Source organism: Typopeltis vanoorti, chromosome 22 (assembly GCF_054136105.1).
Source record: "Typopeltis vanoorti isolate ZY-2024b chromosome 22, IOZ_Tvanoo_1.0, whole genome shotgun sequence".
Taxonomy (NCBI): domain Eukaryota; kingdom Metazoa; phylum Arthropoda; class Arachnida; order Uropygi; family Thelyphonidae; genus Typopeltis; species Typopeltis vanoorti.
Genome location: NC_143570.1, coordinates 18,296,662 through 18,314,107, shown reverse-complemented (window position 1 = coordinate 18,314,107; position 17,446 = coordinate 18,296,662). Strand labels below are relative to the sequence as shown.

Sequence of the window (17,446 nt, the reverse complement as noted above, 5' to 3'; positions counted from 1 at the left end):
TTGGTTTGCTCACACTTGGATAAAGGATTAAACTAAATTTATTAAACCTCATTCAGGGAGAGATCAAAAGAATTGGTTACAATATTCAAAATATTAACACATGAATGAGTTAAACAGTATGAGTCATAGTATCACATGTCTCAGTTACAGCTGACTGAGTTGGAGACAATACTATTAAAGTTTCAAGGAACCAGGTTAGGTGTAGTTTTGTAATTTAAAAAATTAATAATAGAAATAATAAAAAATTATGAATGGTTTATGGCTATTACTTTGCAAACTTGGAGCTAGGCATACAATCTGATTAAGATTAGGACAATGATGTAGTGTTTCATATGTTTTAATAAAACCTGAATCCTCGTGGTTCAGGCCTTGCTTCTCATGCTATCGACATTAGACACAGTTGGAAGTTTTTTTCACTTGGTTAGACTATAATAAATTTAGTTTAATCCTTTATCCAAGTGTAAGCAAACAAAGGTGCAAACTTTGTTTGCTTACACTTGGATAAAGGATTAAATTAATATACTAGACACAGTTGTTACACTATAGTAGTTTCAAATTTGATCATTTGAATGTGTGAAACATTAAGTTATCATCTAACTCTTAATTGAACAGACTGTTTGCTTATCTCCAAATTTTGGGAAGTAATAGCCATAATAATAACCAAATAAACTGTTAATAATAATAAAAAGCATAAATAATGAAAATTATTATTTATTATTATTATTTTTATTTTTTTTTAAATTACAAAATTATACCTGATATTAGTCCTTGGAACTTTAATAGTGCTGTCTCCTGCTCACTCAGCTGTGACCAAGATGCATGAAAGTATGAATCGTGCTGTTTAACTCATTCTTGTGTTAATCTATTGAATCTAACCAATCTTTTGCTCCCTCCATGAATGATACTTATGTTACACTGTATATAGAAGTTGTAAATAAATTCTCTAATTTTCTTTACATGTTAAACTGGTTTTCAATATATCATTAGAATTAATGATCACTTTATCTTTTGAAAAATTTTGCAAGGGATTTGTGCATGTGCATGCATGTGTGTGTAGAGAGAAATGGGTAAATGAAAGTGAATTCTTTGTAGAAGTTAAACATGGATTTGTAAAAGGGCACCTTGATTTGGCTATCTGATCACATTTTATGATTACATTGTAAAATTTCTAGATTTTGTGAACATGTGCGACAGGTTTCTGCATGAAAAGTTGATATTCAGATTGCATTAAATGGTTTAGAAGTGGATAGTAGTTCCTTCACTTGGTACTTCAAGTAATTAGCTTGGCACATCAAGCTGTTCGTTTTGGTTTATGTTCAAGTTGTTACTCCAATATGGCAGTGATCATCATAATTTTATTTTAATGAATGCAGTTCACCATAAAACAATGAAAAAAAGACTTATAGAAGGGGAAAAAAAAAAATTTTTTTTTTCATAGTTTTTGCCAATCCATGGACTAATGTAATTATTATAGTTTTGAATAACCTATCATATGGAATTTCTATAAAAAAATAAATTAGTGAATTATGTTAGTTTGTTTAAATGACATGCTAACGATTAACTTTTATGACAGCATGATAATTGCTAGCATTCATTTAGATGCATAAGGAATGTGGTGCTGCTTTCTTCCAAAATGAAGTAGTTACTATCCCTTTTTGTTGTTGTTGCTGATTACATAAAAGTAGACTTGGTTTAGAAGACGAAAACATCCACTGAGCAAATATATAAATATTTTTAATTTATTTTTGTAGTAATGGAATACGTATTTATTTGTTTCTTTCATTTTCTTAGGAACTTTATATATCCACTTTAGAACAGCATAATACTGAGCTGAAAAAGCAGCTAAAGTTTGCCAATGAACATCTTGCTCTAAACAGGAGTAAAAGTATAGGAATAACTGCAAGAAAAACAACAGCTGCTGATATGGAGGTAGAACTGAAACAGTTAAAAAAAGAACACGAACAAGTTCAGAAGGTGCGATAAATTTTCTGTCTTTTTTAATGTCAATAAATGCCAGTGATATATTTAATTCCATCTTCCTTAGAGTAATGAGAAGTATTTGTCCTTGCATTGATGGTACAGTTTACATGCACTGTAACAAACACTACTGCAGTGCATTCAAGATTGGGAAGAGAGTGGCAGGCACCAATATTTTTTTCTATGAAAATTTATACTTATCATATCAAATGATAACAATTAACAAATTAACTATGAAAGTGGGATAAATACATGTGTAACATTTATTATACAATTAAATTAAACCATTGCACAATAAGCAAAAACATTTCTCCTGCTTTGGATAAAACAATAGTCTTCTTCCCAATCATTGTTGCATTTATAGGTTTGTTGTTTTTTATTTAGATTTTTCATTTTGGGGCAAAATTTTTAAACAAACACGAGAAACCAATGTATGGTCAAATGCCGACAACACTGAAGTGGTGACACATCCCTCAAGCACATGGTTGCCAGTAGACTAAATACATAAAACATATGCACAAAATTTGCACTGGTAACACGCGTACTCAAAGACAGAGGAATTACAAAATGTTCGTAATATAACATAATTGTTAACATTTTTTATGATTTCAATAAATATTATTACTAGAAGAAGACTTATATTTTCCAGTTTTAATTTTATTTTTTCCATATTTAATAATTGACAGTGGGTGCATTTGTGCCAGCAGGTGCAGATTGACACTATCAACATGATGCGCAGCAACATACCATGAAAAAGTTCTGGCCTTAACATGCAGCAAAAATCACTGGAAATGAAAGGAAAAATCAGGAAAATAAAAGAAATGATGGGAAACCATACATTGACAATAGTACACTCAGGATTGGCAGAATGATACATAAAGCACACAAATGACAACGTGAAAAGGGAAAATGCATAATAATGGCAGACATAAGAAAGAACTAGAAGAGTATGAAATTCATAAACTTTTTTTTGCTAATCTTTCTTCTTCCAGTCTGTTTAAATGACCAATACTACCTTAGATTAGCTCTGCTCACAATTTCCTGATATTGCCCTTGAGGGTACATATCTGGAAATGTGTTCAGGTTATTATAACAGCACTACGTGTTTTAAGTTTTTGTTATTATTTTATATTATTACTATCCTTCTCCTATTATTAAAATTGTAACAGACATCACAAAGAACTAAAGTGTATTCAGGATATTATAACAGTACTACATGTTTTTATGTTTTTGTTATTATTTTAAATTATTACTGTCCTTCTCTTATTATTAAAATTGTAACAGATATCACAAAGAACTAAAGTCCATTGATGTAATTTATTGTTAAATAGAGAGATTAACAAGTATCATCATCACCACCACAATTTCCTGATATGTACCTTCAAGGGGTGTTCAGGCTATTATGACAACACTTCATGATTAAGATTACATTATTAATAATCTCCTATCAACAGTTTTCCTCCAAATTAGTCTATAACTTGTCAATATTCTAATATTTTCATATCTAACATTTTGTTCTAAGGCACTTCTGACTGAATCAATCCACCTAGACTTTGGTCTTCCTCTGGATTTCTTTCCTGTCACCAAATACCTTTCTTTGCTAACCTTTCTTCTTCCAGTCTGTTTAAGTGGTCATACTTTTTTAGATTAGCTCTGCTCACACATTCTTGAAGGCTAAAAGTCAAGTCACTTTCTAAATCTTTGTTTTTAATATTATTCTGTCATTAATGCCATCTGCTTACTCTTCTAATTTTTCTCAGAACCTTTATATCACCAATCTCTCTCTCTAGTCTTTGATCAAGCACTTTATTTCTAACCAACTTTCAGATTCATAACTTAAAACTGGTTTGAACACTGTCTTGTATATTGCTAGTTTGGTGGTTTGTCCAATTTCTCTCTTATTCCATGTAAATTTATTCAGCTGGCTACCCACCATATCAACTTTGCATATACTGTTGTCTATTACTGGATTTAACTCATCTTCACTAAAAACCATGTCTAAATAGCTGAAATATTTTACTTATTCTATAGGATCTTCATTCAGAAGCTGATGAAATTTTCTATGTTCCTGCCTATTTTCTTAGTTTGAGTCTTTTTATTGCCGACTTTCATAGCAAATTTTTACGGCTGCTATGTAATTTAGAGAACTCTTGAGACTTGCACTGGATGTATTTAGAAATATATCATTTTGCTTTAACCAAAGAGCTAAGTTTGACATTTCCAATTCTAATTCAGGCTTAATGTCATTTCTTTTGTAATGGGATCCATATAGCTGATGAGTAAGAGTGGAGAATATGTGAATCCTTGTCTTGCACTTGATTTCATGCCACACCATGTTCCTGTATTTCCTTCAATTCTAACTGCTGACTTACAACTTAAATATAGACTATGTATTGTCCTGTATAATGTTCCATTTACTCTATACAACTGCAGTCTTTTGAATAAATTTTACCTAGGCACCCTCTTGTATGCCTTTTCCAGATCTACAAAATTTTTTGATACAAATCCTTGTCATATTCCCATGAGTTTTGAATTGTTTGTCATAAAGTGAAAATCTGATCTTGACAACCTCTATTTGGTCTAAACCCAGAGGAGTGGAAAGGAGAGAGATGGTTCCCTTGCATAAGGAAGTTCTAAGACTTTGGTAGCAAATTATAGACCAATCAGTTTCTCAGGCATGGTGATAGTAGTACTGGAAAAATTGTTCAAAAAGAGAATTCAAGAATGGGTGGATAGGGATGTGATACTGTATGAGGGCAACATGTGTGGGGGGGGGTGAATCGTGCCTTGGTGATTTGCTAGCTTTTTATAATGAAGTAACAGCTGATTGGATAGGAGAAATAGCTACACAATGATTCTGCTGGATTTCACAGGGGTGTTTGATGGAATGCCACATGGAACTCTGTTATGCAAATTGGAACAAATGGGGATGGATATGACACTGTTTATGTTAATAGGAGGGTGCTGGACAGATATCAGAAAGTGGTATAGAGAGGCAGAATCAAGGTGAAAACAGGTGACTAGTGGTGTGTCACAGGGTTTAGTAGTAGGACCAAATTTTTAATTTGTGTATAAATTATATAGGAAACAACCTGAAAGGAAATATTCCGTTGTTTGCTGATGATGCGAAATTAGGGAGAGGTAAGTGTTAATCAAGGTGATATGAAGAGCTTGCAGGACAATTTGAAAAGGCTGTCAGTATGGGCAAAAGATAATGGGTTTTGGTTAAATGTGGAGAAATATAAAGTTGTGCATTTGACTTTACATTTACATATTGCCAGCCTGGTTGGCTGAGTGGTTAGCGTATCCGCTCTCCAGCCAAAAGGCTGTGGGTTCGAATCCCGCCGTGGGCTTGAATGTTTGTGATTGTCCCTGAAAAACACTAGTGGGAGTGGTGGGCGGTAGGTGGTGTTGGTGTAGTTGTGGTTCATTGTAGTAGGTGGATTGTGGGTGGTGGAGATGGAGAGCTGTAGAGTAGGTGCCCTCCCTCGATGAGTCTTTGAACTCCCTGGAGGTGTCAACTAATAATAATAATATAAACAGATTACAAGCCGTGTATCACATTGATGGCACTGTACTCTAGGAAATAGTTGAAGTTAGAGATTTAGGGGTATTGGTAGACAGAGAGTTAAAGTTTATAGGACATATGGCTAAGGTAGCCCATAAGATTCCTTGGCTATTGAAGAACACACTAACAAGTAGAGATAAGGAAGTTATTATTCCTCTTTATAAGGCCTTGATACATCCACATCTGGATTAATGTGCTCAGGTTTTGTCTTCTGGGTTTCTTGGGGATGAGGAAAGTGGAGAAGATTCAGAGGCAGGTGATGAATTGTTGTTTGAGTTGTTTTGTTTTCTATCCTATGAGGATAGATTGAAGGTGTGTGGATTGCAAAAGTTGGTTGATAGGAGAAAAACGGGGGATATGATAGAAACATTGAAGTTGCTTAAACGGTTTTATAGGAGTGATGCAGGGGGAAATGTTTTTCAATACTTGGCTAGTGTGTGGTTAGTAGGGATGTGAGGACTAGATTCTTTGCCTAGAGAGTTGTGAATGAGTGGAATGAGCTGTCAGAGTTGGTTGTGAGTGCTTTGTCTGTTAATGGGTTCAGGAAGAGATGTGATAGATTGTGTGTATGTTTGGGTTTCCTGCAATGTCTTTGGGCTCTGTGGAGAAACCCAAAGACAATAATAATAACATATATACCATTAATGGCTGTTCACAAAGGTAAAATAAGTGTGAGTGAAAGAGAATATATAATTTCTCAATCATTGAAAAGGTGATATTTGACATATGTTTATGCTAAGAAAGATTTGTTGTTAGCATTATCCCACACAGAAAAAAAAAGTAATATATGTGTTTGAAAGTAAGACTCGAATCCAGTGGCTCTTATTTGCAAGAAATAAGGGCAGTATTGAATTTTCATCATCATCATCACGAACCATAGGCTCACTGCCCGTTGGTGTCCGATGCCTCCTTCACTATCTTCTTCCACCTTTCTTTGTCCAGTGCACAGTGTCGCAGTTTCTGTACATCCATTCCACACTAGTCCTTTATGTCATCTGTCCATTCTATTTATGGTCTACCTCTTCTATTTATACTATTCATAATACCAAACATGAATGTCTTTATCTTCCGGTCTTCACTCATTCTGCAGATATTGAATTTTACTAGCATTGAAATTAATGAGGTTATCATAACCTCGCTGAAGAATGGTTTGGAAATTATTGTTTAGAGTTGTAAAAGATGACTCTTAAAGTTTTGTTTTTGTAGATTTCTTTAATGCAATGTTTGTCAAATGGTGCAGAGTACATGAAAATTACAGATTGAATTTGCTGTTAGCTGGAGAATGTTCTCAATATTCTTGTGAAACTCCAGCATTCACTGATCTCTTTCTAGTTTGGGAATGAATATCAATACAGACAGAAACTTGGCATTCAAACTGCTGAAGTCAGAAAATGATTATATGGCAGGAGTTTACTTAATAAGCCTTTGTGTCAAACCCAATCAAATGCCTTAGAGATATCAAAAACAACTGCTTGAGATTTCTTGAACATTTCCCTGACATGTATCTAAAGGTGGGATGCTACCCTACTAGTCAGCAGTGGCAGAGTTCAGAGTTCATACTGACCATCATTTATTCTAATTTATTAGGCAGTCAAGAGGTTTTTATGTAGCATAGAAGTTGAGTGTGAATGGTTTGTATGTTACTTTTGAAGGAATTGAGGTAAGAGAAAAATTGGAAGGTACAGATATGGGTTAATTTCCATGCTGCAAGATAGATACCAATGGAATGGGTGAGGATAAAAAAGAAGGCTTAGAATAGGAGTCAGATCAAGACCATCCTTTCAAAGACTATCAGAGATATATCAGAATTTGGAGACTTAAGTATCCAGTTTGGACAAGATTCTTCTCATTTCTTTCTTGCCAAAAATTAAAGAGGACATGTATGTTGTGTGTTTGGTATGGTAGGAGGACATTTACTAAGAAAATATTGGAGAAAAACTAAAGTACTATCTGAGTACTAGAGAGGTAAATGTAGGATTAGACAAAATGTTATACCCAGTGGCTTTGACAGGAAACCAGAAAGCATGACTATCATTTATAATGTAAGTTTCCTGCTCTTGGCTCTTTCAAAATCAGTTTTGGATATGTTGATAATTTACTTGCAACTATTTTGAGCTTTAGTATAAAAGAAAAGGAAGATGGAGATGTTGATGGAGGCTAATTACAATATATGGAATTCTTCTGTGCTACTGCTTTGGCTTCACATCTTGAAGCATCCCTTATCTAACATGCCAATTATAGATAAGGAATGAGAATTTAATGTGCAATTGGTTCTTAATGTACAAGTCTTCTGCATTACTTCAACTTCTACTGAAAATATTTCATCCACAAACTTTGTTTGCTTACACTTGGATAAAGGATTAAACTGAGACTATAATTTCTTGGCATCTTTAATTTATAGTCTTAAGTGAAAAAAACTTCCAACATCTCTGATCCAGAGTATTTTAATAATAAGGTGATACATCTTTTCACTACTTGTATATGGGAAATATATGAATTCTGCATTCCTTCAACTTTGGTATCACTTCTGGGTCTGGCTCCCACTGATAACATTTAATAATGTTTATCTATAGGTTGTTTGCTTGCTTGCTTCTTGAAGTAGAGAGGCTCTACTTGGTGGAGAGTGTTTGCCTGTCACTGAATGGAGCCACCGCTGAGTTTCCCATTCTGGAGCAATTCAGGTCAGGAGTGATGAGTTTAGTAGTGATCTTTTAGGGTCACTCAGCAAGATTAATAGTGACCTTGTTGATCACTCTGGGTTTTTGGAGAGGTATCCCCACACTTTAACATATCTCAATAAAGGTTGAAACTAGTCTGGGTAGTGGCTCTTTCCATAATACATAGATTACACACATCAAAAAGGGCATGTGCTTTGCATTATGGGATACTAAGGCAATTGATGTGAAGTTGTTAATTTCTATATACTAGTACCCCAGTTGCGAGGATACTTCATGCACAAAAATTGTTTGCTTAAACTTGGGTAAGGGATTAAACCAAAAATATAATTTCTTGGCATCTTTAATTTATACTTCATTTATAATAACATCAAAATCTCCAGAAATTCATTATCTAACAAATCTTATGGCCACTTCTTAGATGTGACTCCATACCTCTCCCTATCCATTACTCTGTTAATTATCATGCCACCTGTGCCAATTATGTTCAAATTCTTACCAGCCATGCCAGTTGTTATCTCCGTAAAGAGACTATTTTTTTATGCTAAGTGTTAGGTAAATAACAATGGTTCAGTCCAATTGGTACAATGGCTTTTGACTATTCCTTTAGTATCCAGGAAAATGACTTGAGACCAAATAAAAAGAGAGAGAGAGAGAGTGTGATGAAACTAATTTATTAATAAGAAATTAATAAATTTCTTATTAATAAATTAATAAGAAATTTATTAATTTCCTAATTAATAAATTAATGAATTAAGGGGAAAATATTTGGGAAAATTAATTTCCCAAATGTTCCTTAGAATACCTGAAAAAGATAAAATTAAAAAATTAATCAAAAAAGTTATGCATTTTAAACCTCTTTGTGACTTAATGGCAACCCTGTACTATAGGTTGCCCAACCTCTCATGTATGGGATTATCATTAAAAAAAATCTCCCTAAGCATACATAAGTGCACAAAAATTAATTAATATGGGTTCTTGGGCAGAGCCAAGGAAAATCTGATGCCAAGGATCATATTCTCATTATTTCTCTTGCCTTTTTTTTTATTTTAAAAAAATCTTTCTATACATTTGCCTATGAAGGATGGATGAATGAATTTATAATATTCCCTGTTTCTATTAATTAATGCAGCCTGAAACATAATCGAACACAGCATTCCAATTGCTGCCAACTCTCTCACTCACATGCACTCGCTCTCTCTCTCACACACACATACACACACACACACACACACAAATTCATATGGAAACTATCGAAATTGCCATTCAACCAATATAAAATTTTGACTTATCTCTTTGCAGCTCTGAACAAGTGTCTTCTTATTTTTGCCACCTGGTAGTCACTCTGAGTTCCACAGTAGATTTCCTCACTGCATCATCCTGGACATGACCATCTTCAGACACATACCATGAAAATGTTTAGAGAAACTTCTGCTGTTGCACTTGACATTTCCATGGCATTTAATAGGGTTTGGCATTGAGGGCTTCTCAGCAAATTGCTATTTTATTTCAGCCCTTTAATTGGATTGCTGGTTTTCTCTGTCATTGACTACATGTTATGGTGGAAAGTGTTCTCTCTTCAGACTTTTATTAATGCATGTGTTCCTTAGGGATCTGTTATTTCACCCATCCTCTTCTTCATAGACAAAAAAAAACAGCCTTCGCTCACTTATCACAAACTCTATTCACAGTTTTGCAGATAGTAGCACACTTCATTCTTCCTGCTCATATGACAACCCTAAAATATCTCAAGCTTCAAGATCAATGCCCTAAACACTGATTTCAATATCATCCTCTGATGGGATGATAGCAGTCCTGTTTCTAAAACACAATTTTGTCTTTTTTCTTACAAAAAAAAAAAAAACCCTTCATTCTTTCTTGTTGGTATATTTGATAATGCCCAGCTTATCAAGCAAGACCATATCTTGTCTCTTGGACTGTATGTGGCATAAACAAAAAACAACAAAAAAAAAAAACTGGTATTTTATTTATTTATTTATTTTTTTGCTCATAACGTTACTTTTTATCTATCCAGCTTCTAACTTTGTACCAATTACAAATCCACCTACCTTTTGAATACTGCTCCCACTGATGGGGCATCTAAGACTTCTCTAAAAGTTCTTGACACTTTTCAGAAGATGGCTGTTCAGCTGATTGCTGACACTCTCTTTCTCCAGCCACTGTCAGCTTCTATGTTGTCTCTTTTCAAGATATTTCCATCGATGCTGTTCAGAAGAACTAGCATCTGTCATGCCACCATCTGCTGAACATATAGTGATGCAAGCAACAACTGCTCAAAATCCTTTAATTCTTTTATTGCTGGCTTCCCCAAAACCTGCTATTCCCATTCATCTTTCATTCCATCCATTCACCTCACTTCCATGGAACAGCTTTCCTCACGAAGTATTTCCCATTCCCAAAGACTACAACTTCCAGTATTTCAAAAATAATATCAGCAGATTACATTTCTCATCAGCCCTGATCAGACACGAAAATTGATCTATCTTAGACTTTGTGGCCTTTCATATGCCAGAATAATATTAAAAAAAAAAAAAGTTTAACATTTGAAAACTAAAAAAAGTGGGTGTTTTGTCTCTTAATACACAGTTTACAGTCTCCTATGCTCCCACTCATTAATTTGTGACTGTTACTGGCTGTGAAAATTCTCATATCTACTTTACATTTCAATTGTAATTTATTTGCTGCAAATTAAATCATATCCTGTTGAAAGTTTTTTCCACTTGGTTATATTAAAGATGCCAAGAAATTATATTCTTGATTTCGTCCTTTATCCAATTGTAAGCAAACAAAGTTTGTGCATGGAGACTTCATGACAGAGCAACTCGTATAAAGAGGCTGATCTTCACATCAATTGCCTTAGGATCCCATAATGCAATGCATATATCCTTACAGAAATGTATAATGATATGTATTATCATTGGAAAGGCCACTACACAGACTGGTTTTGGCCTTTACTGAGGTCTCAGCCAGACCTAGAGTTGCCCTGTCATGAAGTAACTTTATGACAGGGCAACTCGTATATAGAGGCTAATGACTTCAAATCAGTTGCTTAGTATCCCATAATGCAATACACTATCATAAAGTTACTTCATGTACAAACTTTGTTTGCTTTCACTTGGTCAAAGGATGAAACCACGAATATAATTTCTTGGCATCTTTAATATAACCAAGTGGAAAAACTTTCAACATCTGTCTCTAATCCAGAGTATTTTAGTAATAAGGTGTAACACCTTTTGACTACTCGTATATGGAAATATGATTTCTGCATTACCTCAACTTTGGTGTCACTTCTGGGTCTGGTTCACACTGATGAGCATCTTCTTGCACATCCTGGAAGGGCCACTACCCAGACTAGTTTTGACCTCAATAAAGGTCAAAACCAGTCTGGGTAGTGGCCAGTAGGAGGAGAAATGACTGTGGAAGAATGATATTGTGGGATAAAAATGGGAATAGAGTGACTGATGCAGAGGACATAATGGAATTATTCAATGAACACTTTATTGGAGTATTTCATCCTGGAGGAGTCAATTTGAATACTAGAGGGATAGGGCAGATTCAAGGTTGGTATTTCACCATGAGTTTTGAGAGAATGTGCTAAGGAACTGACAGTGCCTTTGATCTGGCTTTTCAACGAAAGTCTGACTGCGGGAAAGGTGCCCATGGAATGGAAGGAAGGTAAGATAGTGCCATTGTAAGGGCGGTAGCAGACTGGAAGTGTCTAATTATAGGCTAGTTAGTGTGTCATCAGTAGTTAGTAAGATCTTGGAGAAAGTAGTGAGGGACCGTATACACATTGGGCAGATGAGGATAATGTTATCTGTGAGAATTAACATGGATTTGTGAAGGGGCACTCTTGTTTTAGCAATATGCTAAGCCTTTTATGATAAAGTTACAAGAGCATTAGATGAGGGAAAGGCATATGCTGCCATTTTCCTAGACTTAGCCAAGGCATTTGATAGGGTGCCACATGATCAGCTGATATTCAAGTTGCAGCACATGGGTCTGGATGTCAGGTTGGTCAACTGGATTCAGGGTTGGCTGTCTGATAGGTATCAGAGAGTTGTGTATGGTGGAGCAGTTTCAAGGAGGCAGAGAGTTACAAGTGGGGTCCCACAGGGCTCAGTACTAGGACCTATACTGTTTAACCTTTATATCAATGACATTGCCAGTGGATTGCAAGGGGATATTCAGTTGTTTGCGGATGATGCGAAGCTGGGAAGAGTTATTAGTAATAGTGCAGATGTGGTAGCCCTGCAAGAGGATTTGAATAAGCGAGATAGATGGACAAAGGAATGGGGGGGTGTCAGTTTAATGCAGCAAAATGTAAGGTCTTGAGGTTTGGGACACATTGATAGGATGCTGCATACTCTATGGGAGGAGAAACTAGAGGAAGTAGGGGATACAAGAGATCTGAGGTTGATGATTGTTAGAAACTGGAAATTTAGGGGACATATTGCAAAGGTAGTGAAAGTAACACAGAGGATTGCTGCAGTAATGAGAAGGACACTGACCTGCAGAGATAAAATGGTTATCATTCCGTTGTATAAGACTCTGATCAGACCACACTTAGACTATTGTTCTCGGATCTGGTCCCCAGGATTTGAAGAGGATAAATTAACTGTGGAAAGGGTACAAAGGCAGATAACAAAGATGGTGTCAGGACTGTACAATGTTAGTTATGAGGATCGGCTGAGGGAGTGTGGACTGCAGAGTTTAGTGGATAGAAGAAGAATAGGTGATATGATTGAAACTTTTAAACTGTTGAGAGGTGGTTATAGGGTTGAAACTGGGGAGTTCTTTCGCTTGGTTGAACAGTAGGAAGGAGTCATGACAAGGGGCTATCCCTGGAAGTTACGAAAGGAAACTGTGAGAAAGAGGGTGAGGAGTGATTTCTTTGCATGGAGGGTGGTTAAACCATGGAATGCATTGCCTGATAGAGTGGTGAGAGTGAGAATGGTCAGTGCATTTAAAGAGTGGTATGATATACTTTGTGTTTCCTAGGAGGCTCCCGCGATGAGTCTTGATAGACTTATGTGTCTTAGAAAGGACCTCCCACGATGAATCTTTTGATCCATGGAGGCCTGAATAATAATAATAATTATACATGCCTGCAAGGATATGTGCAATGCATTATGAGATACTATGGCAATTATTAAATTATTAAAACACTTAAGGAATAGAACAACGTAGTTAAGGATATAAATTAAATTAAACTTTAATAAATATTTTCCGATATTTCGGCAATGTCACGTTGCCATCTAGGAACTTACAAAAAAAGTTACGTGCACGTAGGCACTACAACACAGAAACTGGGAATGAAGAGATGAAGCTATTGTTCTCCTAACAGTCCTGATGGTGCCCTCTAGCGGGCTAAGTAGGTGTTCTTGGCCGTTGGGCTGAAGGTCTGCTGATGTAGGCCCTCCCAAATTTGGGGCAGTCGCATACAACTAAATTTGTTGAGGTTTTGGAGAATTTCTTAGAGCTGAGGCTGATTCCATAAAGAGTCTTTCAAATTTGTATTTGCTACGGTGTATCACTGTAGCTTTCTTCCACCGTATTCTGTGGCGTGTATCTAGAGCATGGTCTGCAAGCCCAGAATGACTGTATTTGTGAAAACGGATGTAGTCCTTGTGTTCCGAAATTCTGATATTCGCTGTCCTGCCTGTTTGGCCAAAGTAAGACAGTTTTCAACTGCAAGGAACCAGGTATACACCAGGTAGGTCTAGGGGAAGTGGTTGATCTTTAGTGGAGCGGATAAGGGATGCCAATTTTCTGTAAGGTTTGTAACAGGAGGTCAGGTCATGTTTTTTTAAGATTTTGGTAATCTTTTCCGAGGTGCCTCGGATGTAGGGAATGGTGATGGATTTAGAGTAATCCTTGTTGTGGAGGGGGGGGGGATCTGTGGTTTGTAGGTTCTAATATTTTTTGGATTTTTTTGAGGGGGTAGCCATTGGCTGAGAAAGTGTTGAGGATGTGATTTAGTTCAGTGTTTAGGGCCAAGTCGTTTGAACAGATTAGTTTAGCCCTGTTGTATAGTGTTTTCACTACTCCATATTGTTGTGAGGGGGGGTGGGATTGTTGGTGAATGTATCTACCTGTATGGGTGGGTTTTCTGTAAACTGAGAAAACCAAGGTTCCATTAGGGTGGCGGGTGACTAGTGTGTCTAGGAAAGGGAGGCTGTTGTTTTCCTCTTTTTCCAGAGTGAATTTGATTCTGGGGTGTTGGTCGTTTAAGTGTGTTAAGAAGGAGAGAAGTGTTTCAGAGCCATGTGGCGAAATAGCGAACACATCATCAACGTAACGAAGCCATATGGTTGGTTTTTGTGGGGCAGAGGCTAAGGCTTTTTCTTCAAAGGTCTCCATAAAGAAATTGGCCAAGGTTGGGGAGAGTGGTGAACCCATGGCTGTCCCCTCTATTTGTTTGTAGAATTTTCCCTGCCAAACGAAATAGCCTGAGTTCATTGTGAACTGAAATAAGGCTGAGATATCGGGAGAAAATTTAGCTTGGATTAGCTCTAAAGTTTCCTTGAGTGGGACATTTGTAAATAAAGAGGAGACATCAAAGCTGACCATTATGTCAGTATGTTGGAGTGTAAGGTTTTCTATGCTGGCTTTGAAATGGGCTGAGTTTTTTATGTGTGATGGTGTGTTGCCAGTATAGTGTGTGACCTCTTTGGCCAAATGTTTAACTAATTTGTATGTGGGGGAATCAATGCCATCCACTATGGGACGTAATGGCACATTTTCTTTGTGTATTTTTGGGAGTCCGTAAATACGGGGAGGTATAGAGTTAAACGGCTTTAATCTGTTGGTAACTTCTACAGGCCAAGAAGTGACTCTCTTAAGGAGCCTGTGAAGTTTTCTAATTTGAGAGTTGGGATTGTAATTGATAGGGAGGTAAGTGGCCCGATCTAATAGAAGAGCATTCAGCTTACCTGTGTAGTCCTTTTGGTTAAGTACTACAGTTGCATTTCCCTTATCCGCTTTGGTGGTAACTAATTCTTTATTATTCTTCATTTCCTGTAGAGCTTTATATTCCTTGTTGGATATGTTGGTTTTTGGTGGTCTTGCTTTGGAAAGGACACAGGCTACATCCAGTCTTACACTGTTGGCGACTTGATGTGGAAGGTGGCGGATTCCGCGTTCGATCTGGATCATAATATCCTCACTAGGTATTTTATTGGGAGCAATGGCGAAGTTGTGTCCACGTGACAGCGCGTTGAGTGCTTCACGGTGACCGAAGAAAGGTTGATTACCGTGTTGGTAGCAGGTTTTGGAAAGACGGTGGAGTTCTTTTTTAATTTTTCGAACTTTTTCATCTGTTGGCCTCGTATTTTTTTAAATTCTTTTTCGGCAGCGGTACATGAGACGTCATGTAAAATCGACCAAAGTTCGTGGTTCAAAGTGCACAAAAGCTCATCTTAGACTGCACGAATAGCTTCGTTAATGTCCGCTAAGAGCGACTGCGTGGCGGTGATTTTTTCGTGTAGCAACATGTAGCTAGCGCGGTTATATATTCGGAGAGCTTTTTGTGACACAAACCGGTGCTTGAATTTTACACAGTGAATTTTGAATTTTATACAGACTTGACCACCTGTTAGAGACCACATAGAAAATTGGCATCCCTTATCTGCTCCACTAAAGACCAACCACTTCCCCTAGACCTACCTGGTGTATACCAGGTCCCTTGCAGTTGTAAACTGTCTTACTTTGGCCAAACAGGCAGGATAGCGAATATCAGAATTTCGGAACACAAGGACTACATCCGTTTTCACAAATACAGTCATTCTGGGCTTGCAGACCATGCTCTGGATACACGCCACAGAATACGGTGGAAGAAAGCTACAGTGATAAGCATAGCAAATACAAATTTGAAAGACTCTTTATGGAATCAGCCTCAGCCCTAAGAAATTCTCCGAACCTCAACAAATTTGGTTGTATGCGACTGCCCCAAATTTGGGAGGCCTACATCAGCAGACCTTCAGCCCAATGGCCAAGAACACCTACTTAGCCCGCTAGAGGGCACCATCAGGACTGTTAGGAGAACAATAGCTTCATCTCTTCATTCCCAGTTTCTGTGTTGTAGTGCCTACATGCACGTAACTTTTTTTGTAAGTTCCTTTAGAAGATGGCAACGTGATGTTGCCGAAATATCGGAAAATATTTATTAAAGTTTAATTTAATTTATATCCTTAACTACGTTGTTCAATTCCTTAAGTGTTTTAATATGGCAATTTATGTGAAGTCATTAGCCTCTATATACTAGTTGCCCTGTCATGAAGTTGCTTCATGCGCAACCTTTGTTTGTTTACACTTGGATAAAGGATGAAACCAAGAATATGATTTCTTGGCATCTTTAATCTTTAAATCATACCCTTTTATAACTCATTGTTTTAATGATAATTATTTGTTTTTTTTAATCTGAACATTATTTAAGTGGAGATTGTGTTTTAACAATTTACTTATGTACTGGATAATAGAGATGCATATGCAATTGTATATCTTGACTGGATTTTGACAAGTTTATGTTCAATTCAATGTTGATAGGACAGCATAATTAGTGATGAATAGAAGATTAATTGTCTGATAGGTATCTCAGAATAGGTAAACCACTGTGCTATAGGGATCTATTTTATGGCCATTGTTATTTATCTTATGTGCTAATGATGTTTGGAGAGGTATAAATGAAGATATGTAGTTGAAGCAGGTGGAAGATATAAGGGACTTCTTGATGTTGATGGATAGTTGAAATTTAAAGGCTGCATGATTGAGAATTGTGAGAATAACAATACATTATGATATGATATGATAAGAATATTAACATGGAAAAATAATTCTTTTAAGGTTACACTGTGGTTAGCATTCATTGTGTAGAATTCATGGAGACAAAAACACACATATTGGAGCAATTACTTAAAATTAAATAAATAACACAATGTTTGACCTCTATATCAAGGTCATCATCAGGAAACATACATATGAACAAGACACAAAAATGATATTACACAAGAGTAGGCTAAATCTAACTCATTTGTTAATCATTTATACTAGCCTGACCTCTATGAGGAAAAAAATATTTTTTTATGCAAAAGTATAATAATATACAGAGAATAAACATAAATGAAATAAAAGAAAAATACAGTGCAACTACATCCGGTGCATCTCTACAGTCTTACTATCTTAAGGTTTTCTTGTGTTGGAATTC

The 17,446-nt window shown here is 36.2% G+C and overlaps 1 protein-coding gene across 6 annotated transcripts in view; it reads left to right on the top strand.

Annotated features, from left to right (window-relative positions):
• LOC150094190 (uncharacterized) overlaps positions 1–17,446 on the top strand; it is a 106,455-nt gene that overhangs the window by 71,127 nt on the left and 17,882 nt on the right. For all 6 annotated transcript variants that reach the window (XM_090412121.1, XM_090412125.1, XM_090412123.1 and 3 more), the window contains one exon: positions 1,792–1,974. In XM_090412121.1, coding sequence (XP_090268247.1) covers positions 1,792–1,974 — 183 coding nt within the window. The remainder of the gene's footprint in view (positions 1–1,791; positions 1,975–17,446) is intronic.